This window comes from Strix uralensis, chromosome 12 (genome assembly GCF_047716275.1).
Source record: "Strix uralensis isolate ZFMK-TIS-50842 chromosome 12, bStrUra1, whole genome shotgun sequence".
Taxonomy (NCBI): Eukaryota; Metazoa; Chordata; class Aves; order Strigiformes; family Strigidae; genus Strix; species Strix uralensis.
The window spans coordinates 15,131,809-15,149,886 of record NC_133983.1 but is presented as its reverse complement, the minus strand read 5'-3'; the positions used below and the strand labels follow the sequence as shown (position 1 = coordinate 15,149,886).

The 18,078-nt window shown below is 39.0% G+C and overlaps 1 protein-coding gene across 3 annotated transcripts in view; it reads left to right on the top strand.

Moving 5' to 3' along the window:
• Positions 1-1,409: 1,409 nt before the first annotated feature.
• The window catches only part of CDH5 (cadherin 5), a 30,769-nt gene continuing 14,100 nt past the window's right edge, over positions 1,410-18,078 (top strand). The window contains exons 1-2 of one of the 3 annotated variants that reach the window (XM_074881682.1): positions 1,431-1,542; positions 3,614-3,698. Coding sequence is in view for 1 of the 3 variants with exons in the window: in XM_074881683.1 (XP_074737784.1) it covers positions 13,354-13,378 (25 nt within the window). In the remaining 2 variants the exon portion in view is untranslated. Of the gene's footprint in view, positions 1,543-3,613; positions 3,699-13,258; positions 13,379-18,078 lie in introns of those variants that run through there. The other 2 variants (XM_074881681.1, XM_074881683.1) reach the window with 2 other exon arrangements.

Below are 18,078 nucleotides of genomic sequence, written 5' to 3'. Positions count from 1 at the left end.
TACCAGATTATCACTGAGCTGTATCCTGACCTGATAACTGCAATTCCCTGGAAAACCCCTATCAACATCCTCCCTGCTCTTCTCTCAGCAACGACAGAGGAATGGTTTATTTTCTTATAAGGAAACTTAACTCTAGTTGGTCTCCTTACGTAAGATTTTGAAAAATGTCTCCTCATTAGTTGCCTAACTTCTCTGAATAATTAATGTATCAATTTTTTTAAAAAGCCATTCATCCTTGCTGCTGTACATCATACAAATGTGAAACAATAATCTAACCAACCTCAGCCTTCTAGCAAGCCAGGAAATCAATGCCATCACCTGTGCTGGACTGTTATGACAAATAGGGGCAAGAGAGTATTTAACTGTGGAACATTATTATTTAAAGTCCTACTTAAGATACATTGAACATTTGCCTACATTTATTATAACTGGTTCCAAAAAAGTGAGTTTTGAGTCAAGTCCCACACTTCTCAGATTTTCTTCTGCATTATTTAGTAAAAAAATTCCTCTTCCATTTGTACTGTACAATGCCAGATATACACCTTCACATTCAGTTTTAGCACACAGATAGGGTCAGAAAATGGCAGGTGGCACTGAAGAATGCATCACAGTCCCACAGAAGGGTTGGGGTACTCAGGCTAGGCTGTAGAAAAGCTCACTGGCTCATCAGACTGAGCTCACTGACCAGTATCCTGACTTCAGTTCTATGTGGGTGACGTTATTAGAGACACTGATGCCTTGGTGCGCTTTGGTGAGCCTCCCTCCCCCAGGCTGCCACTGCCCAGCAAGTCAGCCTCAGGAATGTAACACAAAGACTTAAAATTAACCATAATCAAGATGATACAAACATTTTCTCCCTCTGGAAGGCCCACCTACACTGTCTTGCTTCTGGGGTCATAACTGTACCTGTGAAAAATACTGTTAAATTTCATTTTTACATCCAGTGCTGACAGAGTTTTACAGGAACCTGGTCTCATTCATCTGAGGGCTCTAGCTTTTTTGCTTGTAGGTATAAAAATCCTTATAGATAGGACATCTCCAAACTGCTTTGAAAATCGTGTTTGTGTGAAACAGGCATAGTCTGTGTTGATCAAATATCAAATGCTATTTAAAGTACCATTCAGATGTTTGCTAACTCCTAAAACTCTTTATAAAATGATACTAAATAACATCAACTTTTGTGTTTCTCTCCAAACCAATTTCCTTTTATTCAGCTCCTTCATTAGAGTCAGCAACAAATAAGTAGGTATAGCGATAATAAGGCTAAGTTTATCTTGTTTCCTCCACTCCCTTTCTCACTGTATTACTAAGACTTGGAACAATAACAGGATGCCGGGATGCAGGATGGGAAAAGGCTGACTCCCAGCTGGAAAACCTTGGAGACTGGAGAGCTGAACACTCCCAGTATTGCTTAACAAAAAGAGAAGTGGATTATTCTATTTGATCTTCATTTTCTGTATACTGCTTAACATTTTGGGATACTGTTGATTTTAGTTTGCCTGATTTGGGAATAAAACCGAAGATCCACCAACTCTGACTCAGGTAAGAGATAAATGCTATTTGCTGTCCTTCAGCTATGAAATTCATGTCAAAGGTTTTTTTACCCCCACCAAAAATCTCTTCTAATTTAAGGAATACCAGCAGACAGGCTATGAATGTTATACATATCAACAGAATCCTTTGGGCCTAATACTGATGGCACTTAAACCAAATTAAGTGCAGACAACAGCAGAGCTGTTTACAATTGACACTGGAAGGGGAAAATCTCTGGCTTTCTTGGGCTATACCACAATATTCCCAGATTGCCTAAAAGAACAGACATTTTATGCTTTTTTGTAGTTCTGTTTTGTAATATTTAGATTATGTTGCTGACGCTCATTCATAATGGAAAAGGGACAGAAATGATACTGCAAATTGCACCCGTAAACCCTTTAGGAAAGGATTTCACTTGCAGTGTGGACAGTTACAGGCTTAGGACTCTTTTGAGTGAGCAGGTGTATGCTGTGGTACAATTTGATGGAATATGTTTTATCAAAATGAGGGTTGACTCACTATCTGTCTTTAAGGCGATATGGTTTTATTATGACCAATGCCAAGAGGAGGTGAAAGCCACCATGTATACTAGCCAGCTTTGGCATATCTCTCCTGCTAAGAGATTTGTTTAAGGCTTAGAGGGGAGTTTACACAAATATGTCAGTGACTTGGTTTCCTAAATCACAAGTTTAAAGTGGCCCAGGTACTTTAGCACCCTAACCCTGGACTACAAGGTTTTACAGCCCCTGTTCTAAAAGACCAGCAACTCTTATTTTAGAATGTTCTTGATCTCAGTGGTCCAAAACGAACAATTTTTTTCTGACAAGGTATTTTATGAGCAACCAACAAAAAGTTGGTTGAAAAGGCTTTTATCTTATCCTGAAGATAGTGTAGCAAGTTCCTGTGCTAACAAGTTTGCTGTACAGCTTGCAGAGACAAAGTGTTTATGCATAAGAGATGAACTGATACTGCTTTTTTGTAAGAACTCTATTCTGCAGTAGTGGGACTGTCAGTGCGCACAGTACCTTACTGTGCTGGTTGTCACGCTGTAATAAAGATAAAGGAAGGAAAGAAATGCAAGGAAAAAAGATATGGAAGAAGATGGATTTCTGTGAGAAAATCTGTTCTGTTCTTAGCTACCGAAAACATTAAAAGTTGGTTACTACCGCAGTTAACAAAGATATAGTTAATCAATGTGTCTCTGCCTTCGCTGATTATAAATCACTGTATCAGCATTTGTAAAAGCATACAATATTATAGATGTTCATGTAGGAAAAAATATTAGACAAAAGCAAGGATACTCCAATGATTTACAAAAGCTTCTCATCTTAGGTTAATTTGTGCCTTATAACAACAACCAATATACAAGAAACAAATCACAGAAATGCTGACTTGCCATTTATCTGCAGCATCTCTGGGAGTTACTTTTTATTCTTAAATAAAGGGTGACCAACAGGAGAAAAGGACACAGGATTAATTTAGCATATGAAAGCCTTAGAATAGTACAGTATACTATAGAGAAGAATGTGAAGCTACAAACAATAAAACAAATTAATTTGAAAGAAAAAGATAAACTCAATTAACAAATCATTCCTGCTTTGTCTACAAACCTGGGCTTTATTTTTCAGAGTGCTACAGCTGCACTGCATTGCAAAAAGGAGTATTTCTCAAAGCTTTGCTCTTTAACATAAGATCATAAAACTGTTTCTTAAACATTTTAAAACAAATGCTAACACTAACATTACACCATGAAATAGCTACACGTCACCCAGCAATCTGCATCTTGCAGAGCTCTGGATTCAGGGCCCAGGGGTAAAGATGCAGCTCAGGCAGAGAAAGTTCCACCCAAACAGTTAACAGGTTTGTTGCCAGGTTTGCTTCACATCCTGCCTCTGCTGAGTGAAAAAGAACTGAAAACAGGATACAGGTAAAAATCACTGGGGATGGTTTAGAAGCTCTCCTGATTTATAGCACTTAGGGAACAAAGGACTTCACTGTGCATTCATAAATCAATTACTTCAATTAATATTTCTAAAGAAAAACAGATAAACTTTCTAAAAATTCTTTTTTTTCTTGTCAGGGTACATGTCTACAGAACTACAGGCTTAAATCAGGCCAGCTAATACTTTATATTTTCTAAAGAAGCAAAGATTCACAGAACAGAGGTAACCAATTATTTCCAGCAGCTGAGCTTTCTATAAGGAATCTTCATGGTCATTTTTGTCATGCGTTCATAATTCTGGTTTTTGCTCAGGTTCTATAAGTTTAATTCAGAGCTTCAAATGTTAGTGCCAAGAAGAAAATAAGAGGTTCTCTGTGAGAAATTGTTGACCAGAAAATACTTTTCTGTATTTTTTTAAAAACAAATGTCTTTCCCTTTGTTATCCTTGGGGTTTACAAATTAAAAACTCCTCAAAGTTTAGCCCTGATACAACTAGTTTCCCTTCTACCCTAGAACACAGCAGACAGTGATTATTTCTGTAAACTGGAGATTTGCTAGGGCAAAGAGATGCCCAGCTCACAATTACTAAGGTAAAACAATTCCCCACACATGCCTTTGAAGAGCTGATCAGAATTTGAACAAGGAGAACAGACCTTAGCAAATGCAGAGCTGGGTACTAGTTGATCCATGATGAGAGTTTGCTTAATCCACCTGTGGCCTTCAGTTCAGCACCCTACTCCATTCGAAGGGCCTACGCAGGTATATTGCCACTGCAAACACAGAAAGCAGGCAACACTCTGGTGCCACAGTCATGATCAGGAGCCACCATTCTTGCTGCCAAGAAACTTGCCGGCATCCTGCTCCAGGGCCTGTCCTCGGCCCAAGTACAGAGCCCACTGCAAACCCAGGAATCCCACCAACAGGACTAATGCTGGGAATAATGATGTGCAAAATGAATGCACATCACTCACCAATGCAAAAAAATTGTGAAGAACTTGTTTACAGTTCTTCAGAGCGAGAATACAGATTAGCCCTTTCATTCAATGAGAACCTGAGCTTCGCTCATCTTGATCTGAATTTCAGATCTGTCAATAAGCGTGAACTAGCTATATTTTGAATGTAAGATTTTGCTGAGTATTTCAAGTTCTCTCTGTAACATACTTCTGAGATGGATGTTATTTGTGCCATAAGTCTATACACATCTGTTGGGCAGCTAGTGAGAAGATTTGCGGACCAGCCCTCCCAGGTGCTAGTTAAAGCCCACAGACGTTCATAGGAACAGTGAAGAGCTGTGTTTTCCAGGGCTGGGCAAAGACGGGGGAAGGGCAGCAGGGAAACTTATCCACCTATTGCAGGTGTTCACACTGCCTATACTTCGGTTTTGGTACTCTGAGTACATCCAAGTAAACATTTACAATCAGAAAACCAGAAAGAATCATGCAGGTGGATGAACACTCTGGCAGATTTTATTCCAGACAAGTATTTTTCTGTGAGAGAGACAGCAAAAGTGTCTTACAAAAGATTAGGAGCTGCATGTGAAAGTGTTACCGAGTTTCATCCATTAAAGGGTCCAGAACTTATAGTGAAAAATGACTGATATTTTAGAGAAAAGGCAAGCATGGTTACCTGGGACACACTGCAGAAATCATATGGGGACCTTTCCAAAAGACCAGTGGAGGGAAAAGAGAAAAGTTCCCTAACATTGCTCTCTGAAATGCAAGGAGTTACAGAGCACGACCACAGCTAGAAGTAGACCAAAACCAGAAATGTTTTATATTCTTCATTTTTCAAAATCCAGAGAGGTCAGTTTTATTGTTCCAGTCTAGTTGTCATCAAAACCCTCCTGTTCCTGTGGGATTTTACCACCATCCTCTGTCAAAACTTTAGGAGAAAGAGCCCCCTGTTTCTATCGCACATTCTTTTAAAAAGCCTACTATCAGTCTCCACAAATGAGCAGTAGCCCATCTGGCTTTGCACGCACTGAAGTCATCCATTTCTCTGCATCCTCCTCTCTCCCCAAGCCCACCAGCAACATCTGGAATGGTCCTCCTGACACCTGGCAAAGCTCACAGGGTGCAAGGTGGGTTATCAGCAGCACACACAGGCCCTTGTTCTTATTGTGTATGACAGAGTAAAGGGAAATTCCACTTCCACGCTATGTCTGGAGGATACAGTTGAATTCCTTCTCCTGCCTTTGTCCACATTTCTAAGCAATGCTTTGGTAGGATCAGTCTTCCTTTTCCCCTTCCTTATATGATACTATCTGCTATGAATCTGTGTTCTGGAAATCCTCTAGGAGTGCAAAGTCTACCTTGCAACATACCACTTGAGGAGACTAAGGGCCTAATTCTGCTATCATGCAAATGCTAGGAAATCCTGCCATTGATGGGAATTGTTCCTGTGATAGCTTCAGCTTCATTGGCAGAATCTCCACTGGCACAGAGTTTTAGGTTAGCTTCTCCATTCTTTTTGTGGGATACTCCCTCCCCCTACCTCCAGTCTTAGACCTGAATTCAGAGGACATTTGCATTATCTTACTGGCTTTTATTGTCATTATCTTTCAGATCTATATTATCTGTCTGCAAGAGAATCAGTTTACTCATGTCAGGGTTAGGCCAACCAATCAATAGTACTAATAAGGTATCAGACTTTTCACCACCTAATCTATGAATCCAAACCTACAATGAAATAGTATATATGGTCTATTTGCTCAGCACTGTTAATTTAGGTTTTTAGGCTGTCATTAAAACATAAACAAATATTGCTACAGTATGCATATTTTAGTATCATCCAGAGTACTAATGCACTCCCCCTAAAACACATATCTGGCACAGAAATTAAGAAGCGAGGGCAGAAAGCAGAGAGCACAAAAAGCAGGAATGCTTTTTGTAATGGGTTCATTTTACACAGACAGTAATGTGAACTTGACAGTGACAAAGCTATTGCAGAGCTCTATCATCTGTAGCACCATTTAACAAACACATTTGTTTTGTACAATAGATTTGCCAGCAGCAGCCTTGGTAAAAGTTTAGGATTAGAATAGATACTGAACCCTCCAGTAATTGCACTTGGAGATGACTTAAGTTTCAAACAGGAAGAAAGGGGCACATTTCTCTTTGGAATATATTGCGTCATTTTCCTGCTGTGAAATGGTGAGCTGTATTACCTACCTTATATGGATTGATCTTCGGCTTCTTCAGATGAAGAGAAAGGCCTCATTCACACAAGAAAGGGGTATTCAGTGGCCATGACTAAAATATGAGCTGTGGGAGAAATAAACGTTCCACTTACACAGCCACTAACTAAGAAGGGAAAAAAATCCCACCTCAGCTTAAGAAATATCTCCAGCTGTGTTTCAGATTCAGGCAGCAAACCCACAAGTGCAGCACTGCTGTGAGTAAGAACTTCCCAAACAGTCGGGTTACTTTAAAGCCACCAGCTCCCCAGGGATGCAGGCTGCTCCCCAGTGCTCAGCGAGAGGGCAGCAGAAGCAGCCACCAGCCTAGATCCTGGGCGCTGGCTTGAGAAGACCCGTGAGCTGAAACATCCCCAGGTCAGCCAGCTGAAAGCCCCCAGCTCTCACTTTTATCACTTTCACAAAGACTTCTTACTACATGTAAACAAAAGCATGGCCTGTCTTGAAACAGGGTCACTCCTGCAGTCACGTCTTACATGTGGAACTAGCACCTACAGTGGCTGCAATCTGTGTGGTGAAGCAAGCTCTCCTTGGGTGCCGGTTTCCTCATTGCCTCTAGACTGGGGTTGTAAAATTCATCAGACTAATGACCTGCTTAAGCCAGTGCATAGATAATGGAGCAAAACACAACACAACACTGTGCTAAATTACAATCACTCCCACACAGAAACAAATCCACACAGAAAAAAGTCTAGCTCTAAAAAAAGTCACAAAACTTACAGCAGCTTTCCTCATCCCTAAGTCTAAGGCCTGAATTTTCAGGCCCTCCAGCTTTCCTTTACCAGCAGTGTAAACTGGAAATCTGCTTCCTGAGTTTTATTTTGATTTGAATATGAGATTTTCCTGACAAGAGCTAAACTGTAAGCAAAAATATTGAAAGGTTCATTGTGAATTCATAAGAGCAGTAATAATACCATTTGTATCATTTCACAACACATGGAGATTATGACAATGGAAGTGTTCCAGGAAAAAACTGTAACTATAGGGGTGGGCAGAAAAGGTCTTAAAGTTAATTAAGTCTGGTCTGGAAATCTAGTTGAATAAGGGCAGGAAACACAGAAGAATGAACTGACATTTGAATTAGACATTTTAAAAAGGGAGAAAAATACTGAATACTAATTACCAAACAAAATATGTCCAGACACACCCTGGTTTTTTATCCTCTTGGCCAGCCAGAAAACAAGAGATTTATGTATATGTACATGCTTTCTTTATCTGCCACAAAATTAACTTTCAGAGGAAATATTAATGCATTCAGTTACTCAGTAGAATAACCCTTGACAAAGGAATCAGAACACACAGCCAGCTAAACATGGTTTCTCTGCTTCAGATTACTGGTAGCACAATAAATATCAATTACTGTGACCTATGCATGATGCTTGTGTTCAAAACAGATACTTTTGCTCTTGAGCTTTTGTTGCAGGAAAACGTCAAAAAAACCTTATCTGCTGTAAACACAGCTACATCGTACTTTAAAAGAAAAAAAAACACATTTATTGCGTGCAGTTCCTCAAAAGATGGGGACTTCTCCTTAATCAAAGCTACTCAGTTGGAGCTCTGTGCTACGAAGCCTCCCTGATATTAAGGCTTTATCTGGAAACAAAGGGGAAGTGAAAAAAGCTCTATAATACATTATTCTCATAGTGTACCTTATTTTGTTTCAGCTTGGCCAAACTCTTAAACATTCAGCAACAGCTTCAGCTAATCTCTGTGTACAGCACAGCTAACCAGGGGGCAGTATCAAAACAGACCAGTTCTGAAATGTGCATGCAATTTATTGTAGGAAGCGCAGCTTCTGCTTAGAGATGCTTGAGAAACCTTTTTAGTGATCACAAACACCTTCAATATACACAAACTATTTCATTGCTGCACTGGGATGAGAGAAATAATTTTTGGAGGATTCCCCTGTCCCCTTCTCACTCAAACCCCAGCTTCCCCACAATCAAACAATATCATCTGAGTGTGGGAGGTGCTGGGGATGAGGGAGGCTTAGTGCTGAGACACCTGCACCTCTGTCTCTCCTACCCAGAGCCACCACAGTTTGGGCTAAACAAAAGGAAATCAGTTCAAAGCAAGTGAGAAAGAAGCTGAATCTACAGACACGTAAATATGCCACTGAGACTGACAGAGCCTCAGTCATTCTTCAAAGTCAGCGAGACCCTTCGCAGGAACGAGTACACCTGATTGCAAGATCATCCCTGAAACTACTTTTGGGATACAAGGAAGAGAACAAGTTCTTTGCCTGTCTGTAACACTGTCACTTCATCACTATTTTCAGCATCTGTCTTTATCAATAATTAATCTGGATGGGAGATGTTTTCCTCTTAGCTTTATATTTTGGACAAAGAATTCTAATTTGAGGTGAAATTGTTTGCAGTTCCTAACTATGCATGCAGGGTTTATCTCACCCATCTTAGTAGCTCACTTCAGAACAGAAGGGCTGTATTTAATGCAGAGTAAACCCCCCAAAATAGCTCAGATTTCAACAGCATTTTGCAACTGTCATCAAAAGACATGTGGCCAAGAACAAATTTTCTGTTATTTAGCTGTTAGCTTCACCCCTGCAACATCTGCAAAGCAAATAAATCATACTAGTCATAGGTACTATGAGCTTCCTGATTTTAAAAAATGGAATGCTAAATCAACAGAGCACAGAACCTATATGACACGATGATGATGAGGCAATAATATTCTGTATCAACACCCAAATTCTGCTTGTGGGTTTGAGCATACTCACTGAGCACCAGAATACTCCTGCTCCTTAGGAGTCATTCAGCCCTCATATACATGCTCCCAAAGCTCAGAAGCTGTAGAGACCTTAAACTCAATGTTGTCCACACTGTCAACAACTAAGACAAAGCCAAAATCTTCTGTTTATGATAATATATTTATTTGTTATGAAACAGTGTCACAAATTGGCTTAACAATTTAATCACAAATTAACTCCAAAATATTTTAGTGGCTGGGTTTATAGCAGGCACTGTGCTTAAACACATTTTATGCCTTGTTACATTTGGTACTAACACATTTGTATGCAAAGACTGGACAATACCATTTGCTTCTTTAAAGCACTCTAATCCATTTTGGGATCACTTCAGGGAAATTTTCTGTAGTAAAGCATTATATGATTATAGTAGCATGGCCAGAGCAAGAACTCTTAAGCAGCACCAGAACATATATATTTCAGTGCTTCATGTACTGTATCTGTCCAGTTTCAAATTGGTTATCATCAGTTCTCAAGTATCTCTACAGTCTCTGTGATGATAAACAACATTATCATGAAAAATGAGTAAAAAGACATTGATTCTGCACCTGGCATGATACATGATCTGCATGCTGAGAGTGTGAAAGGAAGAAGATTCTTAAAACTCACCTAATGATTCGGTGTGGCTCTGATAGACCTTCATACATATTTCTCTCCTGGGCAAGGTAAAAGGCCAGCAGTTTTACTAAGACTGGTGGATTACTTGCTAGACATACCAGGATGCTCATATGAAAGGAAAACAATCATCCATTAAAGCAACAATTAGACTGTATAACTGATCTGATGAGAAGAGGAGAAAGTCAGTGCTCTCACCACTCATTTTAATGATTTCAAAGTATTATTTTACCTTCATCACATATGTCATCCTCACCACAGCAAACAACCCTCACTTAAACAGTGCACTGTCATTTCAACAACAGAAGTGATTCAGGAGTTGTTAATTTATCTAGTCCAAAAAATAATGCTTCTTTAAAGTTCACAAAGAGAGAAACCCAGTAACTAAAACATGTATTTAATTTGCTTCTCAATTATCAGATTTGCAAGTAAGAAACTCAGATAAAAAACAGGTTACTATAGATCAAGAGAAAATGATTTAATTAAAGATTAGAATAGGAATCATAGCCTATGCACATGAAACACAGAAGCAGTCCCTCTTGGTTGGGTAACTTCACTATGTAAGATTTTTGACATGCCACATAAAAAAAAACCCTAGCTTCTCTCCAACCTATGCAGAAATTGCATACTTTTATACATACTATAGAGGTACACAGAAATACAGTCACATGTCTTATTAGATCATGTATGGGATTCATTTCCACAGACAGAAATGTTTTAGATCCCCAGACGTCCTTAAACTAACGCTACCCACAGAAGACTACCAGTCCCTAAAGAACACAGAACAACTAGGCACAATCTATGAGCCCATCTTTTCCATATTTTCCCAGAAAAAGTTGTTTGAGGTTTTCTTGAATTCTAACAGAAGCCAAATTCAGAGCTGATTCCAAGCTGTACGGGTGTTACGTACAGGTAAATCAAGATCTAAGCCAAACAAATGTATATTTGTGAGCAGGAAATTGAATCTGAACCTAAACCAGCAACACATTCAATAGTTTTATAACTAATCCATTCTTTATCAGATAGGAGTCATGTAGGAACACAGACAGCACTCTCCAAACTGCAAACATGTTTTTGTAAGTTCTTGGAAAAGATAAGGTTAACTAGAAATTGAGAGAAATCAACAGAAGTTAAACATCCTCCTACCTTTGAGATTTTGGGCCTTGGTGTTTGACTGTCCAACAGACTTGACTCTGAATTCTCTCAACTAAATCAGCATTTATCAGCAAAGCATTTTTGTGAGCCAAAGTGAGATTGTGACTGTGTCTGGCACACCCTGCTAATGGGCAGTAAATGTTATGTGTCTACTGATCCAGTTATCAGGGTACCTTTGAAGGTTAGTGCTGTAAGGAACAGTGTTTGAGCTGAAGTAGCACCACCAACAGAATTACTTCCCCGTTAGTCCCAGAGATCATGCCTGTATATAATGGGTCAGATTCAGAGCAATTCAGAGCCAAGATGGACAAGAGCACAAAGCACAATATTTCTGGCCTACTATGACATCTGACTGCATCTGTAGTACTGCACTGTTCACAGATTAAAATAAGCAAAGCCTGCTATAGGCTAGTCTTTCCCCACTCATGTCAACATTTTTATTTTTGTTAATCTACCCAGCCAAAATATTATCAGGCACATCACTGATGTAAAACAAACTATAGTAAAGTCAGGAGAATTTACTGATGCAAGATCAGATCCTGCACCTGCCTCATCCTGCTTCTCGTTCGGAGCTGTGATGAGGTGACTTCTAGTAAACAAACTGTAAATCTAAACATCCCTTTTCCATAAAAGCTTCTTGGCAAGGAACAAAGGAGGTCTTTGTGACCTCTTACAACGTTCTCGCTCACTCATTTCTCTAAAATCACTCTGTTTATAGCAAATGTCTTCTCAGACCATACATTTCTTATTTTCAGTTCACACTCAGCCTTTCCATATGCCCTTCTCAATATTTACTACAGCACCTTAATCCTGGAGTTGCTAAAATGCAAGCAGGGTGTCAGGAAGCTCTGGGAGGACATTCAGGTAGATTTCATTATTGCTGCTCACCCGTCTTCTGTGCACAAGCTCTCACTCACTAGGTTGGAAGGTGGCCTTGTATTTTTTTTTAAAAAAAAAAAAAAAAAAAAAGAAGAGAGACAAACCAGTACTTGCCTCTCCCATTTCTAGCCAGTTCTGTATCTGAGATAACAGAAAGACTGGGAGACCAATTTGGGTGCCTGTTTTCCACTACGCAATGAATCTTTAATGTATACACAGTAAGTATTTACAGATCTTTTATAACCAAATTTCTTCATTTCTGAAAGAGGCATCTGTCCTGACTGAGGACTCCACCCACCCATGAGATGAAGTTGTATTTTATATCATTCAGGAGAGAATTTTCTGGTGAGCTGAACAGGGGAAAAAATAATTAATACACTTTCCCCAGACCTACCAGAAACTTGGAGCAGATACCACAAAGAACTTTCAGTTTAGAATTATTCTCTTTTTCCCTGGAAAAAATATGAGTAACCAAAACCAAAGCCAAAATCCTAAGTGCTGAATTATCTCCTCAGCTATATTGACGTACAGTGCTGCAGCATCAACACCAAGAATTGAACAGCACCAAGTGCACGCAAGAGTGCTCTCACAATACTGAGTGACGTGCAGGGGTTTTTTTAAGTGGCAAGTTTAGTTAAGATATCACTGAAGTGGTTATTCATTCAAAGGTACTATCAGAAATATAAAATGTCATTTTATAATCAGTTTTCACGCAAGCATTTGCACTCCAGATTGTTTAGTCATTGAGGTGGCTATTTACTCAAAGGCACTATCATGCATATAAAAAGTCATTTTATAATCAGTTTTTAGGTAGGCATTTGCACTCCAGACTGTTTAGTCATCAGTGGAAGCCACTTCTCAGATGCATAAAATCGACATAAGGACAATCAAAAGTATAATACCAGGTAGTCAGGCACTAGGCCTATTTAAATCAGCTCAATAATCTGGAAATGAAAAAGCAGCAGAGTGTTCTCAGGAAAGGCCTATTTTAAAATGAATCATTGTACACACTGTTGAGGACAAGAGACAAGACAGCTTTAATAAGAAATAAGAGAAACACTGAGTAACCACCCGAAACAAGTCATATCTGAAAATGCTTGCTCCAAGTCAAATGCTGCACAATTTACTTAAACAGCTTTTTTAAGTGATGTTACTAAAGTTTGAAGACCTACCCTAGTTCCCGTTCTCACTGAACTCACTATGTGCCCTCAACTCTTCTCACATTGTAAGCTCAAGGGAGTGAAGGAGGATCACAGTTTTGCAACTTAGATGCCAAGCAGAAACTCAAGTCAAGGTAACAATTATACCTATGTGATTACTTTTCTGCCATGTTTCTCTGGGTTTGTTAGAAGCTGGTTAGAGCAATGTTGTCTAATTATGAGATGAAGAAATCAGGAGAACAAAATCTGACACTGTTTTTACTGCTGACCCTGGTTCATTGTCAGGAGATGGCAAACGCATTTAAGTCCTCTGTGCTTCAAATGTACCTTTTGAAAGGGATACTGCTTTTTATCTAGCTGCAGTACTTTTCAGAGAGAAATGAGGCTTTATCAATTTATATTTGCACAGCCATTTAAGGTCCCCGAGAGGCAGTGTTAAGTATTTCTAGAACTACTTTCTTTTAATAATGTTTTGCCTGCTTACAAAAACTACAGGCATGGCAAAGAAAAAGATAATTTATTCTCCTCCTCTGTTTGGTATGTTACCTTTCTATTTCTTAATGCTCATCACATTCACACATTCACCTTTAGTCTTAAACATCATACAGATGAGAAATGAATGTTAAAAATTGATTCTTTATGGCAGGGTTGTTCAAGGTCATTTTGTTACCTGACACTGGGTCAGATTCTGCTCTCTTTATATCTATCATGGCTTCATTGAGCATAGTAATTTTGGAGGTGTTTAGATGGTGTATCTAAGTAAATTTTTTGCATCTGAAAAAAAATCTTGTGGTGTTGTCTACTCTGTATTGTAGGGTTTAATCCACTGCAAATTCAACAGAATTTTTTGCACAGAGCTACTTAGGAATACTGGGGAGGATGCAGCAGACAGGATTGGGAAAGATAGTCAGAAAATACTTATTAAACCAAACTAAAGTTATCCAAAGTCAACTTTTTGCAAAAACTTTTCTGAAGAATGTTTCCTCAGTTTGCTTTCTCTTTTAGCCCAGCCATCACACCCCCGTGGGCACGCACCCATCCCGCCATGCCACTCCCCAGGACACTGCAGGGTCGGGGCCCACACCCACACCCACAGCAAGGGCAGGTTAACTGAGCAAACACCCTCCTTCAAGCTCCATATTTCTCCCAATTGATTGAATACAGTATTTCAGATATTTAGTATTCCCTACATTTACATGGCTGCAGGCATGACAGCTGAGGTTTGATTAACAACCAGAAACAGCAAGATTTCCAGTACTGTGGAATGGAATAGATTATGTCCTATAGTATTGATTTACTAGTAATTTTGCTAATATTTTCTGCTTTCATCTTCATTACATTGTTCAGATTCCAAACAAGATACTGAAAGCAAAATGAATCATTGTTTCCAGCTTAATCATCAATAATAATTTAGTTCCCAGCTTTTCTGGCAATCAGGTATGCAAATAATCTGAACAATACAGACAGAAAACTTTTAAAATGTATTTTTTTTCTGGTGTGTGATAGACACTTTAAGCAAATTTCTCTCTTAGGATGTTCCTCATCACTATTTCTAGCACTATTTCTGTTTTTCAGATGCTGAAAAACAAAAGTTCTCAAAAATGAGCATAGGATTTTAATCTGATCAACCAGAAAAATACATAATCTCAGCTACAACTGTCTCCTCATTTACCCAAGTGTCCATACAAAAACCTGGTTTAACTGCTGTTTATCATGCAAGAATACAACAAATTTCTTTCCTAACTAAACTAACCTTGCATAAGCATTAATATACGTTTTTAGAGTGAGAAGTAAACTAGGTAAGAGGCAAATACCAGAAAAAAACCCCACAAATGTTCATAAGAATATTTTATCAAATGTGTTTTCATTACACGGAAACTGTATTTATATTAGCTGCTCATCAACCTTAAAGTTAATTACTTACCAAAACAGCCTGTAAAATGCAAATTTTTAATTAGTACAGTATTGTCTGTATCTCCACCTGATATTTTTTTAACAATTACTCCCCATCTGCAAGAAGAAACTACACCGTATGAGTCATGTGTCCCATAAATCAGTTTGAATACCAGAATTTCTCAGTTAACTGTCTATAGTACCCTGCAGACCAAGAGTTATTTCCTAAAATAATTCAACACATAAAATGAATAATGTTGGTGGAAAAACCCATCATTTACTAAAAGAAAATTTAAGAGCAAAGCAAGAAACTTAGCTATTTGAATAAACCATTCCCCTGCTAACTTTAAGGAACATTTATGGTCCTGCTTAAATTGAAAAAAGTTTGAGTTATTGGTCTAATCAGTTAAAGCAAGAGCAGTAACTGGAGACTGTACATTAAGGTAGAGCAGCGATGGGACCTCATGGCAGCCTGACAGGGAGAGCCATGCATGGGACAGGTCGGTCACAGCCCATGCTGGGCTGTCCCCTTCTCCGGAAGCGTGTGGCCATGGGGGTCATTACTTGAAAAGGGTGCATCTTATTTCCTTTTCTCAGTCCTGGCTGCCACAGCAGACTTGAGAAGAAATGAAAAGCCACTCCTGACATGTCATCCACCTGTCATCCCCCAGAAACTTTCTTGCTTCTGACTCCATGGGAATGCATTCCCCTGCTCAGGCATGGAATATATCTCTTCTGTTACTACCTCTGACATTTCAAATGAGATCTGCTGGAAAGCAAAACTATCATGACCAGAAAAAGAGAGAGCATTTAGTACAGCTTGTCAAGAGCTAACATCCATGGAACATGGCCTTCACACCAGGACAGTGCCCTTACCCAGTTACTGCTCGGCAGGGTCCTGCTTCTGAAGTGTTTGTATGGGCTGTCAAAGAAGGGTATTCTTAAATATCGTGATGAATTCAGCTACAGATTCAACAGCCGTGGACTCCCAGCTGAGGAATGGAAAACTTGCATGGTGTCCTAGGGGAATTCTTCTCAGAGTCAGACTGTCCTATGGAGCAGTGCACATCAAATGTCCCTAGAAAAGACAGCATACAAAGTTCTTGAGTGTGTGGTGTTACTTCTACCAAAATGAGACTTTCTGAAAGATGCCAAAGACAAAGCAGAAGTCATTTTTTGCAAGAGGCTCTTCTATCTCAGTCTGTGTTTGACCTACAGTGCATATCAGAGGGCAGACCAAACATCACCAAATTGCTCACAAAGGAACTGTTAACATACAAGGAGGCTGGACAAGTAGTAACAAGGAATCCATTAATGAGGAGTTAAAGGAAGTGAAGCCACCTTAAAATCTAAGAACACAAAGATGGATCTGCTGAGTGGAGGAGTTAGCTTACGTTTCAGCTGAAATGTGCATATATTTAAAAAGATTCAGTCTAGCGCTTTCTGTATTAAAGGCCAAGCTTTCAAACAAGGCCTGAACTGTGAAACATGCACAGGCCACCTCCTTCAAAGGAGAGTTTGCATTTGCTGCATGGATCCTCAGGAATATTCAGGATATTACCACAGTCCCAGAGCTCCTATACAGATAACCGTACACTCGTTATGAATTTGAGCCTTCAATTTCCGATAAGCTGTGCCCCTGTATGAGGATACCAAAGGTCCCGGAGTTGCTGTTACTAGTAATCACTCTCAGCAACAGTGAGAGAAGAACCGTGAGGAGTCTGACAGAGGGCATGGCAGGCTCTGAACTGAGCATTAATAAACAGAGAGGCAAATCCTAGGACAATATTACTGGGAAGACAGAAAATTTGTCTTTACAAAGTAGATTTATACTCTACTCTGTAGAGTGACCAGTATGCTTTAGTGAAGATTTGACTAAGTTAAAAATGCTTTCTGCAAGGATATTTGTAAGTGTATCACTTCCAGTGAAATGAATGGCAATGGAAGTGGACAGGACTGTCCTCAGTTTTCCCAACTAATCTCTTCCCTACAGCAGTACAGGAGCTCTCCACTGTACCAGAGCAACAAGAGAAAACTGCTTTTTAAACACCACAGTCTGTTTTTTCCAAAACTACAGCTTGTACTAGTTCACGTTAACCAACTGGTTTCCTTTGATTATCATGTTTTGTAATTTTATGAGTAAAGACAGACTTATGTGATCACAACTGAATCATACCAATGCCTTCCAGTTTCCAGTTGTAGAATGTTCATGTACACAAATAAAACAAAGCAAAACAACTAAATCTTAATAATTTTTCTAAAAATATTCAGAGCCAAAGTAAGTGCATAGAATACAAAACAATCCTAGCTAAATCAAATAAATGTATATGAATCCATAAAACTGTATAAAACACAGTTTAGCTATTAAAAACAACTTCAAAGCCACCTTCTTTGGTCATTTCCTACACAATCACAAAGAAGGAATGTTCCTCAGCTTATGTACAACAACGTAGAAGAAAGAAAAGCACAGGAAAGCAAAATTTCATGGTACATAAAATCTTTTTACTGACAATGATGCGGCACCACGGGATAACACTGATTGCCTAGTTACCAAAGAGTAATTTTGGAAATGTCTCAGCACCTTCCTGCCGAAAATATTAATTTAATCTCGCATCTAGAAACCTGTTTGATGTCAACTTCTCTATCACAATTAACAGTTTTATTTTTGATGTGCATGCTGACAGCTCCTAAAAGCTAATGGAAAGTCATTTATGTGTAATTTGAAGTCTGATTATTTGAGTATTAAAGTTCCCTGACAGTTCTTTATATTGGGAAGGGGGAATTAGGAAGAATCAGCTTTGCTACATTAAAATAACTTCTCAATCTGATACAAAAGTCAGGCCTAAATTTTGCTAATATTAATATGTGATGCAAAAGTATGGTTTCACCTGAGAATAATTTCACAAATTATCATTTTGTAGATGGTAAAACCTGAGAATAG